At 52.9% G+C, this 14,322-nt stretch overlaps 2 protein-coding genes across 2 annotated transcripts; one reads left to right on the top strand and one right to left on the bottom strand.

Annotated features, from left to right (window-relative positions):
* Positions 1-7,009: 7,009 nt before the first annotated feature.
* LOC128903342 (olfactory receptor 14J1-like) lies at positions 7,010-7,495 on the top strand (the record flags this gene model as incomplete). The annotated part of the gene is made up of 1 exon (XM_054187359.1): positions 7,010-7,495. A coding segment is annotated over one exon (486 nt), but the record flags the coding sequence as incomplete, so codon positions are not given.
* Positions 7,496-9,157: 1,662 nt separating this feature from the next.
* On the bottom strand, positions 9,158-11,409 carry LOC128903284 (olfactory receptor 14A16-like; the record flags this gene model as incomplete). The annotated part of the gene is made up of 2 exons (XM_054187301.1): positions 9,158-9,178; positions 10,945-11,409. Coding segments are annotated over 2 exons (486 nt in total), but the record flags the coding sequence as incomplete, so codon positions are not given.
* Positions 11,410-14,322: the final 2,913 nt, after the last annotated feature.

The following is a 14,322-nucleotide window of genomic DNA, read 5'->3' on the forward strand; positions in this document are numbered from 1 at the left end:
TGGGCTAGATTTGTTGGGGTTGGATTTTTGGACTGGGCTGTCCCCAGGGCCCTCCATCCCCCATGCGTTTAAACTTGGCTGTCTGATACCAACCAAATCCCTTTGATTTGGCTGAAAATAAAAGTATTCCAGTGCTTGACAAACCTTTCAGTGAAGAAATGTTTTTCCTACTATCCAATCTAAATCTTCCCTGGCACAACTCCTGGCCATTTCCTCTTGTCATGTAACTCGTTACTTGGGAGAAGACACCAACAGCCACCTCGCCACTTCCAAGCCTGTAGTGCTGCATTGGGTTTTCGTGACCCAAGTGTAGGACCCGGCACTTGGCTGTGTTGAACCTCAGGCCACTGGCCTCTGCCCATCGATCCAGCCTGTCCAGATCCCTCTGCAAAGCCTTTCTACCCTCAAGCAGGTCGACACTGCCAACCAACTTGGTGTCGTCTGCAACCTTATTGAGGGTGCACTCGATCCCCTCATCCAGATCATTGATAAAGACATTAAAAGGAACTGGCCCCAGTTGTAGGCCCTGGGGAAAACCACTTGTGACCAGCTGCCACCTGCATTAAACTTTGTTCACCACCACTTTGGCCACTCTTTGGCTCAGCCATCCAGCCAGGTTTTCACCTGGCATAGAGTACTCCCGTCCAAGCCACGGGCAGCCAGTTTCTCAGGGAGAATGCTTTGGGAAATGCTGTCAAAGGCGTTTCTAAAGTCCAGGTAAAGAACATCCACAGCCTTTCCCTCATCCACTAAGTGGGTCACCTTCTCATAGAAGGAGATCAGGTTTGTCAAGCAGGACCTGACTTTCATGAACCCATGCTGACTGGGCCTGATCACCTGGTTGTCCTCATGTGCCACATGATGGCACTCAGGATGATCTGTTCCATGATCTTCCCCACACCGAGGTCAGACTGACAGGGCGGTAGTTCCCAGGATCCTCCTTCTGGCCGTTTATGTTGATGGGTGTCACCTTTACTAACCTCCACCTAACTGGCACCTCCCCGCTTTGCCAGGACTGCTGATAAATGATGGAAAGCGGCTTGGTGAGCATCTCCGACAGCTCCCTCAGTACCTGTGGGTGGAACCCATCTGGCCCCATAGATTTGTGTATGTCTAAGTGCTGTAGCAGGTCCCTCACTATTCCCTTTGGATTATGGGGGCTTCATGCTGCTCCCCATCCCTGTCTTCCCGCTCAGGGGCTGAGTACCCAGAGAACTGCTGGTCTTACTACTAAAGACGGAGGCAAAGAAGGTATTAAGTACCTCAGCCTCTTCCTCATCCATTTTCACTATGTTTTCCGCCATATCCAATAAAGGATGGGGATTCTCCTTAGCTCTCTTTGTGTTTCTAATGTAATCATAGAAACATGTTTTAGTGTCTGTTATGACATTAGCCAGGTAAAGACCTAGTTGGGCATTGGCCTTTCTAATTTTTTCCCTGCATAACCTCACAACATCCTTGTAGTTCTCCTGAGTTGCCTCCCCCTTCGTCAAAATGTCATAATCTCCTTTTTTCCCCTGAGTTTGAGACAAAGCTCTCTGTTCGGCCAGGCCAGTCTTCTTCCCCACCAGCTTGTGTTTAGGCACATGGGGATGGCCTGATCCTGCGCCTTTAAAAGTTCCTTCTTGAAAAACGTCCTGCCTTCCTGGACTTCTTTTGCCCTTCAGGACTGCCTCCCAGGGGACTCTGTCAACCAGGCCTCTCAAAAGGGCAAACTAAGATAACCAGGTCCGAAGCCCAGAGAGTTATTGCCATTAGGCACCTCCTGATGGTGGAGGGAGGGGAAGCCCAAAAGAAGGAACTCCGTGACACTGGTGTGGTTCAATAGTTTGCATCCAAGCTGCAGTGTTCAAGGGCAGATGGTCAGTGGAGGAAACAATGCTTCAGGAGGTTAAAAGAAGATGAGACAGAGCGAAAGAGTGTAGAAGGATGAGAAAAGAGGTTCATGGGGACATTCGGGCACAGGCTGGAAGGAAAACAGAAGATAGGAGAGGAGAATCATCTGAGAGCAAGAAGACATCCTTTGATGTACAAAGAACAAAGTTATTAAGAGAGTTAGAGTAGGACTTCACTAGAAACAGTAGGTAAGTTATTGCACATGCACTCTTTACCCAAGAGTCTCTTTACAGTAAATGGAGACCACAATTGGTGTTTCTCAAGCTAGTCTTTTTCCTCTAGTTCTTCCTCTAGTCTTATTTAAATACATCATTTAGGATACGCTAAAAGGAATTCTATTGGAAGAGAAAACACCTCAGAAAGTGGAGAAAGTGGCATGGAGAGAGTGACAAATGAGGAGACGTGGGAAGTAAAGGTAAGCAAGACAGGGAGGAGGGAAAGGTCCTCAGTCACTGACCACTTTCTCGCTGAAAACCAGTTTTGGTAAATCATTCTGGCTGTGAGGGGGAAAAACAAAAGAAGATTTTAAAAGCAACACAAAAGAGGGGAAGGACCAAAAGGGAAAAGCTATGGGCTTGCTTCTTTCAGGAGCCTCACCTTTACCTTCCCGTCCCTGACTGTTACAGCCCTGACCAGCTCTTCCCTGTTTGTAAGGAGGAAGTCCCACAGGGCACTTCACCTCATGGCATCACAGTCACCCTTGTAAGGAAGACATCCCCAATGAGCTCCAAACCCCTCCTGGGTGGTTTGCACCTCACTCTCTTGCCCCTTCAGCAAATGCTGGGATAGTTTAGGTCGGCCATGAGGACCAGGGCCTGCAAACATGAGGTTTCTTCCAGGTGTCTGAAGAAGGCCTCATCTGCTTCCTCTTCCTGGTCAGGGGATCCATAGCAGACATCCACCCACCACAGCGGTGCCCATGTCCTGCCCTCTCGTGCTGGCCCTTCAGCTCTCAGTTGACTCATCACCTCCCCCCAGGCAGAGCCCCACGTGTTCCTGCTGCTCTCTCCCAGAAAGGGCAACTTCCCCTCTGGGTCCAGACCTATGGCTTGACCAGTACCAGACCCACAGTTTCTCTAGGAAGGAGTATTTGTAGTGCCCTGCAACTCCTCATGCTGTTCTCTTGTGAGAGACACCCCAGTCAAGATGAGCCAGCTGCGTGCAAACATTAAAAGCTGAGTAAATGGTGCTTCAGTCCATGGATTCCTTGAGAAACTGCGATTCGGGCAGTGGAAGTCCCTTGAAGTTTTACAGGGAGAAGTGGTCAGTCCTGCCTTGGTGGGTGCTGGGGGGGAAGGGGGAGAATAAGCCCATACATCAGCACAGGCTGGGACCTGACGGGCTGAGCAGAGACTCTGAGGAGAAGGGCCTGGGCACTACGAGGGATGCCCTACGAGCCCGTAGAGTAGGGACACTATGAACAAGGCCAGCTGCATATGGGGCTGCATTAGGAGGAGCGTGGGCCACCCAGAGAACCTGAGTTCTCATCCCCCTCAACTCAGCACCGGTGTGGCCCCACACATGTGGCTGTGTCCCAGTGTGTCGCTCCCCATTTCTGAGAAGTAGTGATGAACTAGAGAGTGCTGAGTGGAGGTCTGCCAAGGTGGGGTTCGGGACCTCGTGCACGTGACCTGTGTGGGGTCTTAGTTCAAAGGCCCATTTAATGCACACATCCTGGAGTTCCCACCATCTAAAAAGACATAGGATTGCCCCTGGGATACTCTCCGTACAGTGCTAGACCACATGAACAGCGTTTCAAAACATACATTATGAAGTCGGAGTGCCTTTCTTACTGGGATCATAACAGACCAACACTTCCTAGTGAAAAATCACTCTCTCAGCACCCCTGGATGCAAACCTCTGGACCCGTGGACTGGTAAGGGTGTAGTTTGCTCCAGTAACCCTTGACTTGATCCCCACCCACTGCTGGTTGCTCTCCTCCAGAGTCCTGCCTCAAAGCACCAAGGCCTGGGAGACCTCGCTGCTGGTAACTGAGGCAAAGAGGACATTGAATATCTCAGGTCTAGTCCTACTCCTACTGAATTCGACAGCGGTCCTACATTATTCCCTTTTCTTCGTTTAACTGTTCCTGAATTACCTAAAGCTCATCTCGGTGCCCTGGAATTCCTATTTGAGTTTCAGTTGAGTTTTGATATGCACCACTGCTGGATCTGGAGGATGCTGCCATTTCACTTGGCCAAAGGGCTTTCCCACCAGGCTCATTCATGATCCCTGAGACGATGCCCTGTCTCTATGAACGGCTCCAGCAGAGCTTGCGGTTATCTAATAATAAGACCAAAAAAGGTGATATTTCGATGTAACTTTGAGAGGAGAATTAAAAGTTCTGGAAAGAAGTGTCTCTGCCCAGCTGAGGGAGGGAACATCAGTGGTGACTTCATCCTGTTTCCCAGCAGGTTCCCCTGGAGCCCCAGGGACACCTGGAGGGAGCCCCGAGGGGGCAGAGAAAGGGCTGCCTTGGGCTGGTCCTCTGCTGCTGAGCTGGGCTGGGCTCCTGGCATGGAGGGAGCTGATGGCAAGCGGGCAGCGCTGCAGAGAGACAGCTCTGCCCAGGAGCAGCTCCTCTGCCAAGCGCAGCAGGGCTGAGGGCACTGCCTGCAGGCAGCGAGGGCAGAGGAGGGAGGCAGAGAGTGTAAAGGCAGTCTGGGGTGGGAGGAGAGAGGAGAGCTCGCTTGGAGAAAGATCTTCACAGCCCTGAACAGGGTAAGTCTCTGGCTGCAGGGCAATGCAGCTGCGGTTCCTGGAATGATCTCCCAAAGCTGGCACATCCCACAGCCTCTGGGATCTATCAGGAGGTCTCTCACAGTTTCTCCAGCGTAGAGGAAAAGGACTTGCTTTGGAGCAGGGCTTCCCTGTGGCTCTGTCAAAGGGACAGGGCACATCAGCTGCCTTCACCCGGGGATGGCTGCAGTGTGAAGGTGGGTGTGCAGCCAGGGGTGCCCAGGGCTGTCCTTCAGAGCAGGGTCCCTTCACCCAAGGGTGCTTTGTGCCGTGGCAGGGACTTATCTCCTGTCAGGATCAGCTCTCCGTTTACCTGAGGAGCTCCCAACAGCAGTGTGGGGAGAAGCTGTGGGGGGAAGAGGCAACTCCTGGCAGGAGAGTGTCCTGCTGTCAAGGGGGTGCTGCGTGGGGCAGGGCTGCTCTCAGCTGCAGTTCACCCCCAGGACATTTCCCAGGGGATTGTTTGAGGGAAAGCTCAAGGCAAGAATTACGTTACAGATAAGGAGCTTTCCTGCGTTTGTGTTTTTATTTTCCTAGTGAGAGGGTGGGGAGGTAGAACAAGGGATACATGTATAGGGAGCTCTCAAGTGGGAAGAAGTCAGTGAGACTCCTGAGCTGTAGCTTTGAGTGATCAGTAGGTCTGCCAGGAACCTCCTGGAGTGCCTTCAGCCACTCCTCTGCCCATGGGCAGCACCAGCATCAGCTCTGCTGGACCCATCGGGGTTGTTCTGACCTGCCCTTTTCCACCTGCAAACAGGAACGTGAACCCGGCCAGTGCCCGGCAAACAGGCAGGTTTCTGTGGGGCCAAGGGGAGCGCACAGGGGTTGGGATGGGGTCTGTGAGAGCTGACAGGGAAAAGACATGGGACAGGGAAACACCTCCCAGGAGGAAAATCTCCCGGCAGCAGAGCTATGATCAGGGAATGAGAGGAAAGAGAAACCAGAAATGCTGTGGGAGGAAGGATTCAGAAAACTCTGTATGATCCCCTCCAATGCAGACCCCTTCCCCTGAGCAAGTGTCTCCATGGGAATGAAGTGTCCAAGCTCTCCTCTAACCCGTGGGGCTGTGGGCAAAGTAGTCTATGTGGCTGGGGAATGAGCTGACTCTCCCCTTCTGAGATACCATCACTAGGACACTTGGGTGTCTCCTTGGGGTGTCCTTCCAAGCACTGCGCTGCCCTCCAGGATGCCAGTCTGTCCTGGAGCATCCTGGTGTTACCTGAATGCCCAGTGGAGAAGCGCAGAGACGCTACGACCAAGGAAAGGCTGCTGGGTTTGTGAAACGAGCCATGTGTGTCCTTGGCGAGAAGTGGGGTGCTGAGACCTTGAGAAAAGGTGAGACGCTGAGCTCTCGGCAGTGGGTTTCTCTGCTCTCAGCAGCGCCTGGTGTCTTTTCAGGTCTACATGCGAGTGTGATTCCCCTCTGTCTCAGAAAGGCACAAGCAGAGGGCAGCTGGGAACAAGACAGAGGGACAGGCCAGCTCCCCTCGCTCTGCACTAACCCTCAGACAATCCCCTGGCCTGGCAGGACTCCCTTTGCTGTCCCTGAACGCAGCAGAAATGGTGAGGGTTTCTGAAATCCAAGAGAATCTCCTGCTGAGATGGGAGAGAGCTGTATAAGAACCTCTCTCCAACACTCTTGCAACTGTGGTTTCATGGCAATGGGAGTGCAGAGACTGACAAGCCCTTTTTTCACGAGGAGAGGTTTATCTGAGAAATTGGGACACCAGGACTGCCCACCCCATTCCCACGAATCTGCTGCTGCAGAGCAGGGCTGACTCCTGGGCATCCGGCGGGCAGAGGTCCCGCTCCTCCTGGCACACCTGGACAGAACCAACCAGAGCTCCAGCCACAGAGCTGAATGAAGATCTGACAGAAATGGAAAAGCAGAGCAGAGCGTGAGGTATGAGAACTGGTGTTGATTTTTCTCAGAAAAGTCTCCCCTAACTTGTCACTGGCCTTTCCTCCTTGTTCAGTGCTCCACACCAAAAGGCACCAAATGTCCAACAGCAGCTCCATCACCCAGTTCCTCCTCCTGGCGTTCGCAGACACACGGGAGCTGCAGCTCTTGCACTTCGGGCTCTTCCTGGGCATCTACCTGGCTGCCCTCCTGGCCAACGGCCACATCATCACCACCATCGCCTGTGACCACCGCCTCCACACCCCCATGTACTTCTTCCTCCTCAACCTCTCTGTTCTCGACCTGGGCTCCATCTCTGCTACTCTTCCCAAATCCATGGCCAATTCCCTCTTGGGTACCAGGGCCATTTCCTACTGGGGATGTGTTACACAGGTCTTTTTTTTCTTTTTCTGTGCTGTAGCAGAGTTTTATCTTCTCACCATCATGGCCTATGACCACTACGTTGCCATCTGCAAACCCCTGCACTACGGGACCCTCCTGGGCAGCAGAGCTTGTGTCCACATGGCAGCAGCTGCCTGGGGCAGTGGGTTTCTCCATGCTCTCCTGCACACGGCCAATACATTTTCCCTGCCCCTCTGCCAGGGCAATGCCCTGGACCAGTTCTTCTGTGAAATCCCCCAGATCCTCAAGCTCTCCTGCTCACACTCCTACCTCAGGGAAGTTGGGCTTCTTGTATTAGGGTGTTTTTTAGCTTTTGTGTGCTTTGTGTTCATCGTGCTGTCCTATGTGCAGATCTTCAGGGCCGTGCTGAGGATCCCCTCTGAGCAGGGACGGCACAAAGCCTTCTCCACGTGCCTCCCTCACCTGGCCGTGGTCTCCCTCTTTATCAGCACTGCAGTGTTTGCCTACCTGAAGCCCCCCTCCATCTCCTCCCCATCCCTGGATGTGGTGGTGGCTGTGCTGTACTCCGTGGTGCCTCCAGCCGTGAACCCCCTCATCTACAGCATGAGGAACCAGGAGCTCAAGGATGCCCTCTGGAAATTAATGACCAGGTTATTTTCTGCAGCAATAAACTGTCTCCGGCAAATCACTCATAATGTAATTCATTATACGCCAAGCCCGTCTTCTATAGGTTTGGTTAGGGGTTAGGTAACTGTGTGTTAGGTTTGGTTGAGGGTTTTGGCTTTTTCTTACTTTTTTTTTTTTTAAATTATATACTTTTGTCCTCAAATAAATGTCATTATTTGAGATTTTTTTTTTACTACCTATCTATCCAAATTTCTGAGACTCACAGACTCCTGCCCAAAATCCTTCTTCTCAGGCCTTTTCTGCACGGGTAGAGCTGCAGGGGTAGAGCCTGAGCGCCGAGGAGGAGGGGAAAGAATCCCAGTACTTGCAGAGCACCAGCACTTGTTGTTTCCGGGGCTGCTCTATTTTCACTTCCACACTCGCCTTCTGAGCCCCTGTGTTGATCTAAGGCCTGAGTGCTCTGGCAGCTTGGTCATGGTGCTGCTGTGTAGCAGCTCTGTGATCACAGGCACGGAGAAGCAATGGGCACCTCTGAGAAAAAGCTCGTCTGCATAACAGAGTTTCCACCATGAAAGGGGATCTGCTCAGGGCAGTGCAGGAAGGATTAGGTCTTCTTCCACAGTTGCTGTCAAGAGCGTTCCTTCAAACGTGCCCTGGTGAGGGATGCCCAGTAAAGAGGTAAAGAGTGTGCGTGTGCAGGGTGAGGGCACACACAACAGTGTCCTTGCACAGCCACACCTCCAGGGACAGGACTGAAGGACCAGCAGAGCGGGGTCTGGTCTGTGCCTTTGTTTGCTGGACACCCCGGGGAAGCTGTCCCAGGGCAATCGTCACAGAACAGACACCTGAAACCACCATTTGCAGAACTGGACGCCTACGCAAACCCAGAGAGGATGTTTGTCTGCCTGTGGAGAGACACCGAATAACGAGGTCAGAAGTCCCTGTTTGCATGGTTCAGAGGAGATTTCGGCATGCACACCGTGTGCATGTGGGGACATGAACCCGAGAGAGCACAAACACCAGCAGCTGTTCTTAGAAATGCCCGAAAGTGCTGTGGGACAGGCCGTGTCCCTTCATTGGAGAGTAACGTCCCCTGGGAAACCCCCTGAATGCAGCACTGGGATGGGCTTCCTTGACCCCAGGTCCCTGTGTCCATTCCTCACGCCGTGGGGCATCTCAGAGAGGTGCCGAGCAGGGAGACACAGCGCGGGGCTGAGGTGCTGCCGGCCTCTGGGAGTGGCAACAGGAGGCCATGGAGTCTGCTGCAGGGCCTCTGCCCGTGCCAGGGAAGGACTCGTGTCTCTGAGCAGCCCTGCCAGAGCCCTGACAGTGCCGTGTGTGTCTCCAGGAACACCTGTGTGCTACCTCACCCTCCCCTCTCTTCATGGCCTGTCCCTTTGATTACACGGTGTGACAGAAGCACCTCTGTGGAGCATCTCCCCTGTGCAGTCCGAAAGGGTTCTGCAGGCGTGAGCGGCATTGCCCTCTAGAAGATGGCATTTCTCACCTCTCACAGAGCACAGAGCACGTCTAGGGAGTAGGAATGCAGTGAGAGGCACACACCCTCCATGTTTCACCTCTCTGAATGTCCTTCACAATATTTTCAAGCACCTGACAGAGAAGCAAATGCCTTTAGTACGAGATGTTCTCAACCTTCAGAAAAATTCTCGTCCTCCTCTCTCTCATGACCTGCCCTGTGACTGTGGTTGGGAACACCCTCTTCATCATGAAGCTGGAGCTTCTTCATGAAATGGCGCTGGAGCCCCGGTGGCCCTGCTGTGGTTGGGACATTAATGGCCCCTGCGAGCGGGGCCTTTTTAGACATGAGGTGCTTTGCTGCAGGAGTCTCGTGGATGCAGTCCTGTACCTGGGAAGAGTGGAAAAGAAGTCCTCAGCCCCCCGACTGTGCCAGCCAAAGCTGTGAAGGGGCTCGCTGACAGCCCTGGGCAGGTTTTTATTCCTGGGGCTGGTGCGGCTCCAGGCAGAGGCGGGAGCTCTGTGGGCAGATGAGCAGCCCTTGGCCAGCAGTGCCTGGGGCAGCCCAACAGCTGCCGGCTGGTGGCTGCAGGAGGTGCCCCAGCTGTGGTTGCTGAGGGGCCACAGTGCGTCCCCGTGCGTCTGGGGGTGGCCCCTGTCACAAAGGGGCAGTGATGCGGCACCCACCCACTGCTTGTGAGCTCACCTGGCCAGGGCTTGGCATCCTCAAGAGCGGGCCAGCCAAAGCTCCTTGGGCTGAGCTGGCCTTGGGACAACTCGGCTCCTGCCTTTGCCACTTGCTTGGCTGCTTTTTCCCAACCATTCATCGTTTACTGCCCACTTCTCCTCACCTTCCATCCTCTTCTGAAGGTAACGATGATTTGACCTTCAGGACAGATCATACAGGAGGTAGATATGGGATCAAAGTGATGGCTGGTCTATGCCTTCGGAGCTTTAGGATGAGCTGTTACAGCTTTATAGGCTGGCCAGATACGCGCTATGGGTAGAGTTCCTATTTGCTAATTGTTATTTCTTCAACACATCCTAGGGTGGGTAAGTAGGGGGTGGCAGTGTACTCTGAGGCTTTGGGCTCCGTCTGGAATGAGAAGAAGCCCATCCTGACGGATGCGGTAGGAAGAGAGACAGAAAAGGAGCACGGCAAAGGCAGCTGTTAAGGCAGCGGCTGAAAGCCGGTCCCTCCTGTGTCCAAGGGGGCAAAGTGTGGGGTGGAGAACCAGAGGGCTCTGCTGCTAATGGCAGCCAGAGGGAAGCAGCAGGTCCTCTTCAGAGAAGGTGACACCCAGTGCAGTCTTCCCAAAGGGCCTTGGTAACTGCTGTCAGTTGGATTCCTGCGACAGGGACAGCAGGGCCATCAGCTGCAGCTCTGCAGCGGCTGGAACTACCACTGAAACGGTGCTGGTGGCGGATGCTGTTCTCTGGGTTTAGTTTGGGATTTTTTGTAATTTATTTTGTTGAGGTGCAACTATTTCTTTGCACTCAGGTGTCAGGATTAGCACTGATCTTCTCTTTCTGGAGTATGTCCTGGCATCCTTCGTCATCCAGAGCTTTCCCTGCTGTTCCTGAATGGCAGCGATGGCCTCAATGGGGCCACCCATCACTCCTGTGAGTGCCGACTTCACCATCAGGCTTGGACTTTGTGAATCCCCAAAGGCAAGGGACGTGGCTGGTGCTCCGTCCCTGAATGGTGATGTACCGGCAATCGAGAGGGAATTCTGGGGTGAGTCAGTCATGACTTATGAGCCAGTTTTGACATCTCATGTCATGACTTCTCATCATGATGAGACGTGAGGGATGCCCCCATCCATCCCCCACGTCCATTCAGCACCCAAGCACATCATCAAGGCCTTTCAGCCTTGAATCAGTTTCCACAGGGCATCCTTGAGCTCCTGGTTCCTCATGCTGTAGATGAGGGGGTTCAGTGCTGGAGGCACCACGGAGTACAGCACAGCCACCACCAGGTTGAGAACTGGGGAAGAGATGGAGGGAGGCTTCAGGTAGGCAAATATTCCAGTGCTGATAAAGAGGGAGACCACGGCCAGGTGAGGGAGGCACGTGGAAAAGGCTTTGTGCCTTCCCTGCTCAGAGGGGATCCTTAGCACGGCCCTGAAGATCTGCACATAGGACAGCACGATGAAAACAAAGCAAACAAATGCTAAAGAGACACTAACCACAAGAAGCCCAACTTCCCTGAGGGAGTCTGAGTCTGAGCAGGAGAGCTTGAGGATCTGGGGGATTTCACAGAAGAACTGGTCCACTGTGTTGCCCTGACAGAGGGGTAGGGAAAATGTATTGGCCGTGTGCAGGAGAGCATAGAGAAACCCACTGCCCCAGGCAGCTGCTGCCATGTGGACACAAGCTCTGCTGCCCAGGAGGGTCCCGTAGTGCAGGGGTTTGCAGATGGCCACATAGTGGTCATAGGACATGACAGTGAGAAGACAATATTCTAATGACATCAAAAAGAGAAAAAAAAAAAACAACTGGGCAGCACACCCCGGGTAGGAGATGGCCCTGGTGTGCCACAGGGACTTCACCATGGATTTGGGGACAGTGGTGGAGATGGAGCCCAGGTCAAGAACAGAGAGGCTGAGGAGGAAGAAGTACATGGGGGTGTGGAGGCGGTGGTAACAGGCGATGGTGGTGATGATGAGGCCGTTGGCCAGGAGGGCAGCCAGGTAGATGCCCAGGAAGAGCCCGAAGTGCAAGAGCTGCAGCTCCCGTGTGTCTGCGAACGCCAGGAGGAGGAACTGGGTGATGGAGCTGCTGTTGGACATTTTCTCCCTCTGGCTATGGGGGCCTGATTTTTAAGGAAAAGGTAGTGAGAAGTGAAGACTGATGCCTCTGAGTAAATCCTATGCCATTTTTCACAGAACCCCCGGCGTGGCCTTCGTCCTGCCAGGAAGTACTTGCTTCTGCTCCTCAGCTTGAGCTCTGCATTGTACAGGCTGAGCGTGCAACGGGCATCAGGAGACTTGTCTGTCTGCTCCGGAGGAGTCCGTCTCGCTGTGCACCAACAGGAAAATGGGAACCAGGATCGATCTCTGCTTAAATCTGCTCCTGCGATCAAAGAGATTTTGGCATTGACTCTCCAAATTCACCCTACTGCAGAGCAGAGCTGTACGGATCTTCTGTTGTTTATTTTACTCCTGTTGTCCCCCTCACCTCTGAGGAGTGTTTTCTGAAGGAAGACATCCTTGACATTTCTATCCTGAGAGTCCTGGGATGCAAAGGGACAGACCATTAGTGCTGAGTGAGGACAGCTGGTCTGCCCATCAGCCTTGCTCCCAGGTGCCCTGGTCTCTCACAGCTGCAGGATGATCACACTCAGCTGTTCTTCTGAAAGGAAACTGGGTACTGCTGGGAGCAGAGGAATCCACTTTCAAAGTGCAGATCTCTAAACTCCCCTCCCTTGGACCAGCTGTGCACTTCTGTATGCCTTGAAGATGGGGCATCTGGCAAAAAGTTTGCCACGTCTCTGCTGCCTGGAGCTGCTGCTCTGTGCCCGTTTCCTCCCTGTCCGTGTTCACAGAGCCCATCCCACCCGCTGGGTGCTCAGCTCTGCCCTGCAGACACCTCCTGGCAGCAGGGCACTGCCCAGGAGCATCTCTGTGTGAGAAAGTCCTAAGAAGCAGGTGAGATAGATGCCGAGATCACAGAAATGATGATGCTTTCTGTAGAGAAAGGAATGGGTAAAGGCACTTTTTCAGGTTCCTCACAGACCTACTGGTTTCCCGTTGTAACGCTGTAGGAGTTGCAGTCTCTTGTGCAAGCATCACAGCTCCATTGCTGTGATTGCAAACATCACAGCTCCCCAAGTACAGGTCCTCCTTCCTACCCGTTTTAAAAATGGGTGCAATGTTTGCCTTTTTCCAGTCCCTGGGGACTTCACCTGACTGCCACGGCTTTTCAGATGTCATGGAGAGCGGCTTGGCAACTCCATCAGCCAGTTCCCTCAGGACTCTGGGATGCATCTTGTCAGCCCCCATAGACTCCTGCATGCTCAGGTTCCTCAGGTGGTCACAAACCTGATCCTTTGCCACAGTGGGGGGGACTTGGCCCCTCAAGTCCCTACCTTGAGGTCCATCCACTCGAGAGGTGTGGGAAGAGAGGTTGCCAGGGAAGACTGAGGCAAAACTGTTGTTGAGTACCTCGGCCTTCTCCTCGACCATTGTTACCAGTTTGCCAGTCTTGCTCATCAGGAGGGGTACGCTTCCTTTGACCTTCCTTTTCTGGCTGACGTATCTATAGAAGCCCTTCTTATTATTCCTTGCCTCCCTTGCCAAGTTCATCTCCAGCTGCGCCTTGGCCTTCCTGACCCCGTCCCTACGCTCTTCCCAGGATACCTGTCCCTGCTTCCACTGCCTGTGCATTTCCTTCTTGCCCTTTAGTTAGACCAGCAGGTCTCTGCTCAGCCATGCGCATTGCTCAAGGCTTTATCCATGGGGATTATCTCCACCCCAGCCACACCCAGTGCACTGAATCTCCCCTTCCATATCATTCCTGGTCGCATCTCTGTCTCATTCCCTGTCCATTGCAGACCAACCTGTTGCCTGGGGTAGGCATGGCGACCTGGTTCAGGAACGGCACGGCGACCAATCACAGGCTGCTCGGTCCATCGACTCGCAGACACCAATGTGGTGGACGGCAAATGGCGTTTATTAGCACGTGGCACAGCCTTATATAGCTCGAGTTTACAACGTCACTTCCGTCTGCTTACATCATCAACTAACCGCCATTGGGGGAGGGGCTCTATCTTTCCGTACAGCGCGATATCTTCTGGCCGCCAGACCCTAACTACCTACATTTCCCCCCTCCCTATGGATAACCAAACCAGCTAAAATAGAAAAATAGAAAACTCGAATGAAAAACATAAGGCACAGGGAACAGGTGGAACTTAGGGGGTAACTGGTAATAACGGGGTGTAACTTGAGGTAACCGGGGATAATTGGCAGTAACACAACGTAAACACATTCTTAAAGCAGTTGTCGGCGTTCTACTAACAGAATGTTAACCTTCTCTAGCCGGCTTTTGACAAACGACACGAGCCTATTTAGTATACAGGGTCCAAAGATCAGTGCTATTATGATCATTACGATCGGCCCTATCAAGGTAGATATCAGGGTGGTTAACCATGGTGAATGGTTAAACCATGATTTGAACCAGTTTTGTTGTGCCTCTCATTCCTTTTTCCGTTTTTCTAATCCTTCTCACAATTTGGCCATAGTGTCTCTCACTATTCCGGTGTGGTCCGCATACACACAACACTCTTCTTTTAGTGCAGCGCACACTCCCCCTTGTTGTAA

Source organism: Rissa tridactyla, unplaced genomic scaffold (assembly GCF_028500815.1).
Source record: "Rissa tridactyla isolate bRisTri1 unplaced genomic scaffold, bRisTri1.patW.cur.20221130 scaffold_29, whole genome shotgun sequence".
Lineage (NCBI taxonomy): Eukaryota > Metazoa > Chordata > Aves > Charadriiformes > Laridae > Rissa > Rissa tridactyla.